A 16,377-nucleotide genomic window follows, 5' to 3' on the forward strand; every position below is an offset into this window, starting at 1 on the left:
GCAGATTTTTAAAGATGATGATAGCAGGACAGATTGAAATGCATGAGTTAACACGGCGCGTAGTCCAATCCTCCACCAGCGAGGCAAATAGACATGCCATTGATTTTGTCATTAAGTGGATTCTCATGAAACCAAGTTTAAAAACACATTAACTCATTTTATTACTTGCTTGTATCTAATACAGCCATTTAAACTTTATCAGTAAAGCAAAAACGTATTATAAGTATGTCTCTCTTCAAGGAATACATTTTCACAACGGATAAACAAGCTCATTTTACCATAAAAAACTGTGTCTTTACCTGCGTCATCGATTACTTCCGTCAATCTGTCTACCCGTGACGCTTTTGGTAACACACCTTGTCTTATATGACATTCAAGAAGTACTAGACAATACTAATTAAATATATACACAGTTTTATGTATTTTGACTTTTGTTTGCATACAAACCTACACCGAAACCGTTACGACCACTATGGAATGGCAGCCATTCAACCTTGTTTTAACCATCCATTTTACTTTGGAATACCTGTACCACGTCAGGAACATAGTTTCCTTCTTTCATTTTTCATGTTTATTCTTGACATTGTCAAATTAGCCACGATTTGTGATTGTGAATTCGGTAATGTTTTTAGCTTTGTAAGAAGGGATAAACCAATGGCGATGACGCATGCGCATGTCCAGGCATAGAATCGGTATTGTTTTATTGTGAAAGTACTTTTTTCGTGAGGTACCAATGTTTGTGGTTTTTGTGGGTGAGCCAGACCACGAAATTTGGTTCCCAATGAAAATGGGATTCCTGCTGATGTGTACACTGAAAACAACAAAACCTCGAATTCAAGAATCCACGAACTTGTGTTTCTTCCATAATCCACGAAAGTTTGTATCTACAAATTAAAGTACTTTCACGGTACTTTTTGTAACATGAAAGGAATGCAATAGAATATAATTGAAGGTTCATTTCCGATCAAGGAGACCCGAAGTACATACAAATTACAAACGATTATTACAGTGATTAAGACACTTTACAAAATTACACCAGATATGTGAATAAGCATCGGTCAGATTCTGAGCAACAATAAAATATCTGCAAGTCTAATGCACATGTAAAATGCATATTGAACATACACGATAACTTTTCAGATTGAAAATAAAATATACATGCCGCTTCAATCTAACTTTTGGTCATGCATTTCGAGAATGAAAATATAAAAAAAACATTTTTGGTGCTTTTTACAAAAACGAAAAAAAAATACGAAAATAGCACAAAGAACAGGTCAAACTTAAAATAGACTTAAGCTACTCTAACTTTCCTGTACCACATTTCTTTCATGAAAATATTGTTTTTCCTCAAAAACTAGTTTTAAGTGTTTTAGTTAGATATTTACCATGTAATTTCATCTTTCATTAATATCATTTTTATACGTATACAAATTGAAGTTAGAATAAAGACGTTGACAGAAGTTTTTGACTTTTTGTTCCCCGCCGCAACGCGGTAGGGAATAAAGAAATACCAGTGTCCGTGCGTCCATCCGTCTATCCTTGTATGCATGCGTCTACCCGGTTACACTATTAGACATAACTCCTTAGAAATTCCTTGACTGATTTTGTTCAAATTTTCTCGGACCATATTTAGTTGATCACATTGTGCTGCCATTTTGTTTCGACAAATTTTACAGGAGTTATGGGACGTTTGTACTTCAACTATTTTGCGTCGTCGGGGAGTTGCTAGTATTTTTCTTTTATGATACTGTCACACGATTCTTAAATGAACCTGTATTTAATGCGCATCATTATATTTATGTAATTTCGATCACTTAATGATGCTTGCTGCTCTATCAACAGGAATTTTAAACGGTTGTGAAATCTCATAATCTATTTTTCAGACTAATATAAGAAGAGAAATAGATGTGTCAGTGTGCTTGTTTTTGTGATACATACATTTTAAGTTGTGGCGAGAAAATGATTTATCTATGATTTCTATAGGTTTTGTCTCAGTAGGTTTCGAAAAAAAAAATGATGAAACAACAAAGATTTCATTAAAAACTTTCCAAGGCGTTTTAAATGAATTTATGAAAAGAAAAACGGGGGTCACTGGGCAAAAATATTAATGCTATGAAATGGATAAAACCAGAGAGTCTGAGTATCTGACCAATATGGATGAACATGTCTAGCGAGCATCATTTAAACAAAGGAACAGGTACTGCATGTATATTATTACCGAATTACTCGCTTACAATATAATGGGTGTCGCTGGCGGTGCAGGACATGCTTACCTCAGGGAGCGCCTGATGTCATTCCTCCTTTTTTGTGGAAGAGTTATCAAGGGAACCAAGGTCATAGCGGTAATCAAAAGAATGTAATCCAGGGACAAAGACCAGACATGGAAAACAGGCAAACACAACAAAGAACATAGAGTAACTAAAATCATATTTACAAAAGTAACAAAAGCAAATGAGCAACTTGGACTCCACTAAAAACTGGGAGCATGGTCCAGGTGCACCGGTCGGGTAAATCACTGTGAGCATGGACCAGGTGCACCGGTAGGGTAGTAAAAATTGCTGGTGCAGTAGATCTTTTGTGTAACGTCTTGTTCCCCTTATCTTTATTTTTATGTGTAATTCTACTCGGTTCGCGACATTGTGCTTGAATATTGTCTATATTTCATGTGATCATGATGAGGCCATGTTTTTGGATTTTGACGCAATTGAATCATCCTACTGCTGACGCCTCAATTTGTCCTTGGCAATATACTGTAAACCAAGTAATTTTCGTGAGCGATTTACTTTCGCGACTTTCGCGGACGTAGAATTATAGCAAAAAAACAAGTCGTGAAAAAGCATGCTAAGACTATCTTCATATGTTCAAACTATTATTTTATTAAAAACGCGAAAATTAGTCTTTGCGAAATTAGCCAACGACGACAAAACGCGAAAAAAATTAGTCGCGAAAATAAGTTGGTTTACAGTATATAGAGTCGTTAAGACATATTCTATTTATTAAGCCGTTTATAACATCTCACGTTACTAGCATTGTGGCAAAGTTTGTTATTGTTCTACACGTAATATTTGGCGTGTAAATAAACACGATTTTAATGCGAAAAACGCATTATCAGTGCTTAATTGTTTAAATTTTATTTCTTTATTTTTTATTCACTACATGTACTTCGTGAATGCCATTTTCTCTAATTTCTTGATGAACTCAAATTTGGGAAGTTTTTAAACTTTTTTTCAAATAATTAATTATTGAAATATCACCTTTTACAGGCGCAGATCCAAGGAAAGGCATTACTTGCTTTGACGTACACCCCTCCCGTAAATTGGGGAAAAGTTTTTTTTCAATCTAAACACTTCAAAATTACCCACCCAAATAATTTTCTAGCCTCTCTAGCCAAAGCATTTAATTCTATTTAAGCCTCCAACGTGACTTTTGTACTGGCACTCGCTATTAAACTGCAACGCCCTTGAAGAGGTTAATTAAAAACATGTTTTTTTTTAAGTTAAACCGCAAGTTCGTTCTACCACATATTATTGAAAATACCATATGGAAAAACCTTTTAATTATCTACCTCGAATAAAATAACGCATCGGACAACTGGTTAAATCAAGACTGAACTTCTTTGTTCATTTTATGCAATATATAACCGATTATATTTCTTTTGCATCGTTTCTTCAAGCTATAAGCCTATTTGGTTCCAATTTTTCCCACTCATATGTTCACTGATAATAATCATGCATGAAACTAACACCTTGACATCAAACTGCCGTTGATGCATGATTTTGCAAAATACAATGATACATTTACTTTTCAATTCGAACGAAACTATAAATTAATGTGTATGGAGCTATGAAGCGTAAATTGTATATTTAACTCCCCCTTCAATACATTTTCTCAGTTTATTCAGACGTGATCACCTGTTAAGGACAGACCAAACTTTAAACAGAGAACAATGACTTCAGTTACAGTAATAATAATGACGATAGGTGTCGTACTTGCTATAGGTAAGTTATTATAGACTTTCATTGACATTCACGGACGGGTCCAGACACTTTGAAAAGAGAATATCCAGCCGGGGTTCCTCGAAAAGGGGGGAGGCTAGGATATTATTTACCATTTTTGTCAATTTTACAAGTGAAAATGAAAAAAAAATTTCGATGGAAAGGATGGTTGCCCACCCACTGCACCCCCTGGGTCCGCCACTGGTTTTTCTTACCCACACATCGTTTTCTTCTCGAGACGTTAGCGGAGTAGGGCATTTTTGGCGCAAGCAGGTAATTTTTTTTTTCAACAGCAGTTGGGGTTTTAAAAAATATATAAAATATTCATTGTTGAATAATGGGGGGGGGGGGATTTTCAATTAATAGATTTTTTTGTCCATGGTTGGGTAAAACAAATTGCTAAAATATGGATTTTATTCACCCCCCCCAAAAAAAAATGAACACCCCCTAATTCAATAATGGCTCGTGCCTTATCATTAAAACGTTTTCATTCATGTTCATAAGAAATTTACGGTAATTTCGGTAGGAAAATAATATTTATTCCGCAAATATATCGGTTCCGTAAAATTTAAAGTGTTTTCAGCAAGTCTCATAAACATATATACTTTTTAGTCGCTATTCTTTTTGTAGACAAACAGCTCCTTTTTTATGGACCTTTATAGTTCCATTTCATAACTTATTTCTTTTCACCTTTGCTAATAAAGTATATAATGAATAACATGTGGAACGACACTCTTTTGCGAGGTTTAAAACCGTGAAAACCGATTATTCTGTGTTTATTGTCATAAAGCATGTTTTCAGCAGAGACAGGGTGTTTTCGGTGTTGTTTTCGACAGAAATGGATCCAAATGGGTTTCCCAGCGTAGTATGTACCCCCTTTTGTTGGAAGATTTTGCGAAAACTGATGACAAAAAAGTGCATCATGGAAGAATCCCCATATATTACTGTAGATTTCATGATCAGAACCCTTCCTTGTATAAATTTCTGGATCCACCCCTTGGCTTTCAGTTACCGTTAGACGTGTTACACCTAAATGTCATAGCATGATCTTAAACATATATACACCAAATGGATACATGTAGTTGTGCCATGCGTAGCATCCATGTTGTTTCCTATTCTTCATGATAACAATGTACTCGCATATATTGAGTAATTATCTGTTATCTAGGTTTAGTTAGTATTAATGGTGACACAGATTTTACTGCCTCTGACTACGGAGAGGGTCTGCTTTCCAGAAATAAGAGGGATATAGCTGCTGATTACGGTAAGTCTCTGTTGTTTATGAATAACTGAGACTTTGTTGATGCTTTTATAGAGAGAGAGAAAGAGAGAGAGGGAATGAATGAATGCAATAAAGTCAACTGACAGACACTTGCAAGTAAACAAAACATTTATAAATGTTATGGTTAAACAATTTAAAAACAACAACAAAAATGCAACCACTAAGTGAAAATTAAGGCTAGAAAATCTGAAACACAACTGACAATGTAATATGTTCGTTCAGAGAGTTTTCTATTTTTCTATAAAAACCGGCCATATTTTTATTATAGATATTACAATTGTTTTTAAAATGTTATTTGTATATCCCGTGCTTGAAAAACAGTATATATTGATCATGGTGTTCGTTCGTTTGTCCGTTCGTCCGATCGTATATTAATCCGTTCGAACGTCTCCAGTTCAAATCAACAACTTCTCAGAAACCACTAAATGGAATTTGTTGTCACTTATACAGATTCTGTATTACATGATGTCATTGTGCACATTTGATATTTTTCTTCTATATGAATGTCTTAAATCACTTGATATTGGGTTTTTTATATGTTTTATGGGGTAGGTGTCGGTTTATTACCGAGTGAGCTTTGCTTACAGTTTTTTTTTAATATTTAATGCTGATGATTAACGAGTTATATAGCAAATCTGGTCACTACACCTAACTTCCTGTTGTCTTTGTTCCTGGATTATATTCTTTTGATTTCCGCTAGAATCTTGGTTCCCTTGATTACTCCTTCTAATTGCATAATTACATAACAGTACCAAAATGATACTTAAAAAAATGTTTCTTGTCATGCATAAGTATAACCAGTAATTCATTGTCGGTCTAAAGTATTGTTACATTATTATGTAAAGTATTTTGTTTTGCGTTTAAAAATATCACCTGGAACCGAAAGACGAGACGGATGGAAAGACACACAGACCAGAACTTGTAGAGCAAGGCCATACATTTTCAAGTACAAATATTCGTTGACGGAGTTTATGAATGTTAATGAAGATTGTCTTCGCCTTTTTTGCTCCTATTTTTTAATCGCTAATTAGGTATTTTATATTTTTCAGCTGACTGTTTGGCTGAAGATGAAATAACAGGCCCGTAAGTATTTAATACCACTGTAATATCTTCCTTTGATATGACGTCTGAATAGAAAAGTATGTCCATTGTAAGTCCTAGTTGTCTATGCTTTTTCAACCATTGTTTTCCAATTTAATGAATAGAAGCAGCTAGCTTTTAAATACTAGTAAATGTATGAAGGGTAGAAAGTGAAATTGATTCAACATACACCCCACCTGGGTACGAGGTACTTTTCGTTGTTTTATAAAATGTACAAATCTATTGCGGTCTTTATTCCCATTTACGATGTGAGTTCTGATTCTGGATTTTTTTCATATTTAATTTTACTCTCATGTCTTCCGCGTTCGGTTACTGGAAATATTGAAATGTTCGCTATTAGAAATAGTACAGGTAAATTTGTTTAAAGTAGCTCAATTATTTCATTCTTTTTTTCAGTCAGATAGCAGGCATAGTCTTAGGATCTGTAGCAATACTGATGAACTGTGTTGTCATAACCTTAATGTGTGGGATACATGTTTGTAAATGGAAGTGTTTTTATCGTAGGTAATTTTATATCTTAGATGTCGGATTTGATCTATGGTCAGTAATAGTTTACAAACTCGTTGTTGTAGTTCAGAGTATTGGAACCTTTAGTTTATCAGGATCTGAGCATTTGAGCTTGATAACAGCGAGAGACACAACGGTTCTTTTCCATAGATTTGCTGTACTGGTTTTATATACGACATCGTACCGTGTGTTTAAGTGGTAGACCTAGGGTATGGGACATAACTCTTACAAATCATTGGAGCGTTTGTGTAAAGCATTTTACACCATTCTCATCGAAGCATCAGAGTAACTTGGGTTTTTTTCATTCTATTTAAATGGAAGCGTGATAAGCTTTTATGAAATTGAATATTTTGCAAACATATCACTGATTTCAAGAGTCCCTTACTCTAGTCTACCTCCTTAATCCAATTGAAAATAGTCACCATTCTTGGTTTATTAGTTTACTATGATAGAAATAGTAGGTTTTTCATTACTTGTAATAGATAGTGTATATCTTATAAGATAGAAATGTTAAGGAAATGTGGTCCTATCTCTTACACGTCTTTTAACATTTTGACATCCGTGGGAAATCCAGGAGGTGGTGGTTCCGGAGATTGGACACACCTTTGTTTGAAAATTTTGTTAGTTTGTGCCAAATGTGGGAAAACATATTAATAATTATAAGCTGGAAGCCACGTTCTTGATATTCCGGATCGGAACCCCTTCTTCTTAATGAACTGTAACCCCTATTTTATCATAAATTTCTCACATAGAAATATCCCTTTTGTATTGATTAAGCAGACAACCATTCGTTTAAAGTCGATATTGTAATGCAAATTATATTACAATAAAAAAAAACAAAACAAAAACAAATAAAGGAAAAAAAAGTCATGCCAAAAGCAACCTTTCATAACTTTATCTTTGAATATTGATGTATATTTTTTTCTTTTTCTTTCCAGCTAATACAGTCCGTCCATTATAGTTCTGAAAGTCAAGGAGCTTAGTCATAAATCGTTTCCTCTCCTACTTACCGCTGCAGACAAGCGTTTCGAAATTCACATTATATATACGAATCACACAACTATTTTATGGAATTTCCTCTCGCGAATTTTTCTTCCCGAAGAATCTTATTTAAATACTGATTCAGAGAAGTGTAGTATTAAGTGGACGCATTTCTACACAAGATAATGCATTGTGACGTTATTTAATTAACTATTAACTTATCAAGAGACTATCATGTCCGTCCGAATATATATATATATATATATATATATATATATATATATATATATATATATATATATATATATAATGTTATTTTGCGTTGACCTTGTCACAAGTATGACGAAATAATTCGCAATCAATTTGCGCAGTGCAATAACAGTTCTTTGTAAAGTTTCATTGTACCTCAACATTTGTTCAGTATAGGGTATGTAAGTCTCGTTCTAGTTTCATTTTCTTGACCGGAATTTCTGATGTAGAACGTATTGAAAACCGAAGACTGATCTGTATTTTATTGTTTACTTCCGGGTACTTGAAACGCTGTATTACAATGCAAAGTTTTCTAGTGTATGTTTTTTCTTACTATATTTAGCATGTAGAAATTGTTATTTGTCATTTTTATCGGTATTTTTTACACAGACATATTTTTGCCTTTAACACTGAACTGAACGCTATCTAATTGACAAATCTCTATGCTTTTGAATGGTAGACTAGGACCAATACTCGTGAAATCACGGGTCACATGACGAGACTAATATACCCTATATCAATATCATAACTATTTATTCATGCATACACTTGTTAAAATTTCAAATAAAAATATACATCGTAAATTCGCTTATGAGTTTATCATGATGATGAGTCAGTCCATGTCAGTACTATACAATATTATGACGTCATAGTACCATATCCAGGTTATACAAAATAATCTTGATTGCTTCAAGAGACCCAACCAATCAGAAACTTGTTACAAAACCAAATTCAATTCGCATAATTGTAAGTCAGTCCATATCCATACTATACAATATTATCCATAGAAACAAGAGTTGTCCATTTACTTTATGGACATATGTGTGGATTCTGTTGTATTCATATTAAATATACAGTAAATAACGCCTAGGTCTTAATGAATGGAAAGGTCTGAAAAATTCTCAACGATGTTAGAACTGTCAAATTTGCGATGCAAATTTTTGGTCGTTCCCTCCGCGGGACTCGAACTCGTACCGCTGTGACATCTATGGCAACACCGCCTGCACGAAGTCCAGCGCCCTAGACCACTCGGCCAGCTAGGCTATATAATAATATAGCTTTCGCTGGCCGGGTCATTCCTCCTCGCAGGATTAATCTAGGATTAATCGTGCAGGCGGTGTTGCCATAGATGTCACAGCGGTACGAGTTCGAGTCCCGCGGAGGGAACGACCAAAAATTTGCATCGCAATTTTGACAGTTCTAACAGCGTTGGGAATTTTTCAGACCTTTCTATACGTATATATATAAACAAAGTCTGAAACAGAGACGGTCAACACACACAATGCAACGAACCGAAGAAACAAGACGTCAAACAAAAAATAAATCACTAGGAAATTAAATCCCACAAAAAATGGGAGTGACATCAGGTTCTCCGGAAGGATAAACAAGTCCTGCTCCATCAACGTCAGCCGCTATATTCGGTATAATTCGTATAATTATTGCATAATTCGGTAATATTAAGGAGCAGTTTAGACAGGGAACAGAAGACATCAGAATCCAAAGACATGGCCAAAATACCAAAACAGGCAAGAAAGATAATCCACATATAAATGTAGACAACAGAATAAAATACAAATTCATATAAAAACTGGATGTCGGCGTCTTCTGTCATGTTGTGAATGAGTAAAATCTGGTTTAGCGCAAAGCTGAGCTGTCAACTGGGGTAGTAGTGAAATCTATCTGAAGATATTTTATCTCATTCGAGAGATAAAATCTTCATATCGGTCAATCAAACTGGAATTACGGCTATACAACAATAAATGATATAAACGTTAACAAATACCCAGAATACCCCTGTCTTAGGAGATAATTTGTCAGTGAACTCTGTCTTAGGAGATAATTTGTCAGTAAACCCTGTCTTAGGAGATAATTTGTCAGTAAACTCCTCTTACAGAATGAGTAATCAAGGGAACCAATATTCTAGCGGAAATAAAACAAAATGCAATCTCCTGGGATAAAAACTAGAAAGGGAAAATAGACTCACACAACAAAGAAATCGAAAAAAAAAAAACAAAAACAAAAACAAAAAACAAAACAAAACAAAACAAAAACAAAAACAAAACAAAATAACTTGTACAAAGAAATAAAAGTAAATGAGCAACTCGGACTCCACTAAAAACTGGAAACATTAAACACCAGTTGCAACGGTTGTGTACGCGTCATCCGCTTTTTCAGAAACACCCGTCGTCGAATCGCTGATAAAAAGCCATAACCATGGTAGATGAAAGAGCAAAGGAAAACTATGACAAAGTGAACAAATCGATTCTAAAAAAATCGAAAATTATTTGTAGTATGAACTAATACCCTTTGTCATAATTACAAATATATCTTAATTTTACCACAGCTATGTTTTCTTATCATTTTACGAGATATGTGCTTATTCGTAGACTCATAAATAAATTTTGCTTGGTTTGTTCATTTACGGGTACAACTGTACGTAAACATTGTTGGGTAGGCAGAATAACGGGTCGAATTGAGTTCAAATATTACATCTTGGAATTTCCACATTTAATGGTCTAAATTGATATTGATAAATGAATGAGCACATGATACAGAATATTTGTAAAAATAAATACTGGAGCATAAACAATAAAAGGACATTTCAGAGACATCGACATGAGTTCAACATGAAAACATGATAAAAAGACGAGACCTAAACACAATTTAGACAACATAATACAATACAAAAACAAAATATATCAAAACAAGACACCAAATAAAATTAAACTAAAGCGCTTGAAATACGAACCTCACCCAAAAATTAGGATTACATTAAATTTAGTCAAAAGAAAATTCAGCGGTTAACGCTGCTGAACGAGTTAGAAGACAATCATCCTTTAATCTCAGTTTCCGCTATATAGATGACGTATTATCTTTAAACAATTCTAATTTCGGGGATTTGATACATCGCATCTAACAAAAGAACTTGAGATAAAGGATACTACAGACACTGTGTAGTCAACCTCATATCTTGACCTATGCTTAGAAATTTATGGTAAAGGAAAACTGTTGACCAAACTTTACGACAAACGTAATGACTTTTCATTCAGAATTGTCAACTTTTCTTTCATCTGTGCCAACATCCATTAAGCACCTGCGTATGGATTATTCATATCACAACTCATACGTTATGCCAGAGCTTGTCGAAAGTACGCAGACTTTTTGTATCGCGCTAGAATTCTAACAAATAGGCTTCGGGAACATTGTTATGTTGCTATAAGATTGAAGTCATCACTACAGAAGTTTTATGGTCGTCATCATGAACTCGTGGATCATTATGGTGTATCCATCTGCGCCATGAAAACTGATTTATTCATCGTGTCATAGTTTTCCTTCCCTCGTTTGTCTACCCTGTACTTGAACTTTTATGAGCAACTCGGCGGATGCTTCTAGAAAAGCAGAGGACGCTTACCCAACCGGTGCACCTGGTCCATGCTCCCAGTTTTTAGTGGAGTCCATTTTCTTTTCTTATGTATGATTTTAGTTACTTCATGTCCTTTGTTGTGTATGTCTGTTTTCCATGTCTGGTCTTTGTCCCTGGCTTACATTCTTTTGATTACCGCTATAGCCTTGGTCCCCTTTTTAGAAGCGGTATTATGCTCCTTTCGGTCTATTCAGTAAAATATTAGACTTGAGTAGTTGATATTCTCTACGTGAAGTTTTTGAATTAGATATTTTGACTATTAAAGGTTGTAATGCATGCGATCATAGCAAAATTCATTCAGTTTTGAACTGATATTTTTTCCTATTCATTAAACTTCCAAAAACTGGTATCCTTCAATTCTCTCCTTGGAAACTGTAGATCGATTATGAATTAAAACCCAATTTCTTCGCGAAATAGTTTGCCTATGAAAACGCATAAAATAAGTTGAAGGATTATAGAATAGCAGGAGTTTGGAGTTTTGCTTATTTACTATGTGCCTGGGCGCTTTGTTCATAAAACAATGATAGGTAACTTATAACTCTAACTGGTTGGATATGTAAAAATTAAAGATGGAAAGAAAAAAATAAAACATTCAAATACAGTACTCGTACGAAGATATACTTTCGAAAAAGCCTTTTGAAAATGAATGGGTTTACCCATATGACTTCACGGAAATGTAAAAATAGTTTTCATACAATTTAGCATACTTGATAATACATGTCTGAGAATTTATGGGCTTTCCAATTTTGAGAACTGTTAGTTGTTAAATCTTTACATAATATGTACCAAAAATTCTTGGATTTCCCAGGTAATAAATCATTGAATAGCATATACGAATTTTAATCGCAAAGTCATCCAAAATAACGTACTTAAGAATTTTCTATTATGGGAGGATAATAAGTTTGTTGAGTAATTAAGTGTGATTTTGGGTTTGGTTAAAGCTGTTTCGAAAAGTGACGAGATTTCGATATAGATGTACTATGACGTGCATTGAAATGACAAGCAACCATGATAGGACCGGCATGAACACTGAGATTATAATCCGTCGCATCAAGTTATGCATGTTACAAAATAGTGGAGCGACCAAGTCGTAAAAAAATTGGTAAATCAGTGCACAATCTGTCTCTGTCTGTGTGTGTCTCTGTGTGAGAGAGAGAGAGAGAGAGAGAGAGAGAGAGAGAGAAAGAGAGAGAGAGAAAGATGATTTAATTTGGCTTTTATTGCGTATATAAATTTATATCTGGGGCTCTAATTTTTGTTTTAAATTGCAAACCCACCAGGAATTGATGTCAAACCTATTAGTATTGCAACAGTTTTACAGTAATGAAATGATGTGTCGATATGATGCAAAACTTTGTCGAGTAAACATCAATAGTTACAGACAAGTTCTCACACCTGAGGCTTGGTGGTTTTATACTCTTTCTGGGTAAATATAATCAACAGGTAAATTGTGGGTTGATGGAGGATTGTGTGACCTAATAAATTATGGGTGGTTTGCTGCCAAACCATTTACTGGTACGCTGACGGTGATTTTGCTTTCTTCATAATTCGTTATGCTTTTGTATGATGACTTTTCTGTAACAAAAATACAGCTTTCCATTGCGTTGATAAAGGCTGCCCATGTACGGTTTATATGCATGTCATTTGTTTTGTTTTTGTCTTTTAAATACAAGTTAGTACATTTTTTACTGTTGTTAATGTTGTTTTGTTTGTTTGAGTATTGTATTTTCTGTTTGCAAATTCTAGTAAGTCTTTTTGTTTGTCGTGATGTCGAATACATAGAAATAAATTTATAAAGTATCTATTACAAAAACATAAAACCAATGGATTTAACAATAAGGGTAACAACAAAACTACCGAACACTAATCAGACTCATCATCCAGTTAAGTCTAAAATTTATCTGGCAAAATAGATATTACACCACCGAAGCAGCTGGTACCGCAATGATCCTAACTTGGTACATGTACAGGCACTTCAGACGAAATGGTGGGTTAAATCTAGGTTTTACAGCGCGCTAAACCTCCCTTTTCCATTGTGGCTTGACTATACCAGTGGTAATTAAAAAGCATTTGCATGCTTCTGTCATAATCGGTAAATAAAATATATCTGTATATAAAGTTAAAAGATTTAGCATCTTTTTAATTCTTATTCTTTACGAGGTTCTGAAGGAATTCAGTCTCGTATGAATACAAAAAACAAATTGGCTAGAAGAGGATCACAGTTAGTGCCCACTGGAATGACAACCTGATGTTGAAAAATATTTCCTCCAAATGTGACAAATATGTTATCAATGAGGAAATCAACCATATCGCAAACCTGCTTTTCTGTGTAGCATACTTCGCCCTTCTTCTGCAATGTTTTAGAAAAATATGTGGATTTGTAACCAAGAACAACATATTTTTTTGAAACAGCAAAACATTTACGAATAAGTCCTTTCAAACGAGATTTCAATTTATTATGTGGTAACGTAGTGTAAGGAGTTGAGAAGTCAAAAGTTTGGAGAGAACTAATTTCCGAAAAACTGCGGGGTTTTAGATTTTGAAGTAAAATTTTAGAATGTTTAAATATTCATATATGATTAATGCCACTACGAGAGTAGTTGGTATTGCAATAAGCTTGCTGTCCATTATTCATTGCGGACAATATCTTTGTAAGATGCATTGAAATCTCCTTCGTGGAGCAAGATGAAGATCATGCAACATACCTTTCTTTCTTTTTTTTATAAAGTGTGGGAATCCAAGTCTAGGTAAGTCCTCACATTTTGTTTCAATGTTGAGAGAAGACATGAAGGACTTGTGGATTTTTAGGATTTCATCTTTATCAAAAGTACTACGTTTGTATGTGGCATTACATGGGACTGAGGTATTACGCTTTACAAAAAACAGAATGTTGTTTGAGGCTTCGTCCGCAGGAACGATAACATATTTCTCATTTAGCGAGGAAAGACATTCAGGTGCCTCACAATCGTTAAATACAGACTTTGGTCTTTTATTGACATATTTCTTGGGATCGTCAATACGATACGTACGTACATATCCAATCTGACAAGGACTGGTTCTTGGTCCTTTTCTTTCTGTAAGAAACCATCAGAATGTGACGTTAATTACGTCATTTATAAAACATTCAATGTTGATTTTTAATTATCCGCAATACTTAATAGTGAACAATAATGAAAGACATTTGCATGTCGTGTCAGTGTCTTATATCAATATTTATATACGAAAATGCATTTTTTTCATTAAACTTACCCTATTTTTTTTTATCAAACAAGACCTGATATACAAACTCAGAAAACGAAAACAGTAAAGATTTGCAACTACATGTTGAAACAAGTTGACAAAATTTGTCATTATAATATTAGTTAATGTTGACCTGGTTGGGTATTTGGCATATTTAAAAGGAACAAGATAGAATTTGCCATTGTTGTACTTGTTTTTATTACGGTAAACAATTTGTATGACGTAGCAATAACTGATTATAAGTAATCCAACAACACAGATTTTTTTATAATGTGCACTGGATTGATTTTGAGTAAAAATATAAATACAAGCTAAACCACAACGTTCATCAAAACCACAACGTTCATCAAAACCAGCAACGTTCATCAAAACCAACAACGTTCATCAAAACCAGCAATGTTCATCAAAACCAACAACGTTCATCAAAACCCACAACGTTCATCAAAACCAACAACGTTCATCAAAACCACAACGTTCATCAAAACCAACAACTTTCATCAAAACCAGCAACGTTCATCAAAACCACAACGTTCATCAAAACCAACAACGTTCATCAAAACCAGCAGTTTACAAATTTTTCTCATACCTAATTCTATTAGGCCAAACATGTGTTAAGGATTTAAGTATCAGTTTTAATAAAAATCAGACAGGAGGTGATTCATGCATGTCAACTCCCCCCCCCCCCAAAGTTCACCTTTGTGTCTTGTTCAGAAACAGCTACTGATCACATAATCAGTCTTAGATTTTCATTTGGTTATTGCACTTTTTGCGATAGTTATCTTTCTTGATTTAGTCTGATTTGGTTGATTATAGTGGGAAATGAACGTACTATTTTCACTAAAATTACAGATCTGAATACAGAAAGGACTATTGTTACGTGAAAATGTAGCATATGTAGACTGGAAAATTATTGTTTGTTCAGTTGGTTCTCCTACACCATGAATAACCTTTACCATAGGCAGTGTCTTATTTTTAAGTGGACTGATACTTATTACCTTAAAAGGGCCAGTGTAGGGATTTTTGTTCAACATGTTTTACGTTGAGGTAATGAAGAAGCAATCTACCGTTTAACGGTGCTTCTGTCACAATGTCTTAAAATGCTAGGATAGGCAGCAATATATAGGGAATGTAGGGAATTAAACCGAAAACACATATTTTTTTTATTTGGCCTTAGAAAGTTAAATATTCTATTAGATTAGCCCTGTTTATGATGATTTGTCTCAAAATTTGTGCAGAGTTAATAAGTCAATGTATTTTCCTTACAATAAGATGATTTTTTGAAAATATTTCAAATTGACACAGTAATTTATACTCAAAATATTATTTAAAACAAGCAAAATACTGAAAAAAATTAATAGAATATTTTTAACTTCCATGATCACTATAAATGACAGTTAAGAAGTTTGAGGCGCTGTGGCCAGACGTTTCAAATAGGGTCTAGTAATTTAAGAAGGAAACGAACGTGTGTGGAGCTTGTTAGGAACATTACATCTTATTTAGAAGCGAACAAGACTCAGAGCGAAACGACCCAAATTCTACACTCTAGGGTGTAGTCAAATTGGAAAGTTAATATCATGATCTCTTTGATAGTTTGGGCA

At 34.1% G+C, this 16,377-nt stretch overlaps 1 protein-coding gene across 2 annotated transcripts; it reads left to right on the forward strand.

Annotated features, from left to right (window-relative positions):
- Positions 1-3,891: 3,891 nt before the first annotated feature.
- Positions 3,892-8,105, forward strand: LOC148596697 (uncharacterized). 2 transcript variants are annotated; one of them, XM_088564094.1, is made up of 5 exons: positions 3,892-3,998; positions 5,164-5,259; positions 6,327-6,360; positions 6,775-6,882; positions 7,824-8,105. In XM_088564094.1, exons 1-5 carry the CDS (start codon positions 3,947-3,949, stop codon positions 7,825-7,827), a joined length of 294 nt encoding a protein of 97 aa, XP_088420220.1. In that variant the 5' UTR covers positions 3,892-3,946; the 3' UTR covers positions 7,828-8,105. The 2 variants fall into 2 exon arrangements, with proteins under 2 accessions (XP_088420220.1, XP_088420219.1); XM_088564093.1 differs by having other exon boundaries at positions 6,775-6,878.
- Positions 8,106-16,377: the final 8,272 nt, after the last annotated feature.

The sequence above is a fragment of the Perna viridis genome, chromosome 15 (assembly GCF_037379345.1).
Source record: "Perna viridis isolate PV_CMFRI_1.1 ecotype Kerala chromosome 15, ASM3737934v1, whole genome shotgun sequence".
In the NCBI taxonomy this organism is placed as follows: Eukaryota; Metazoa; Mollusca; class Bivalvia; order Mytilida; family Mytilidae; genus Perna; species Perna viridis.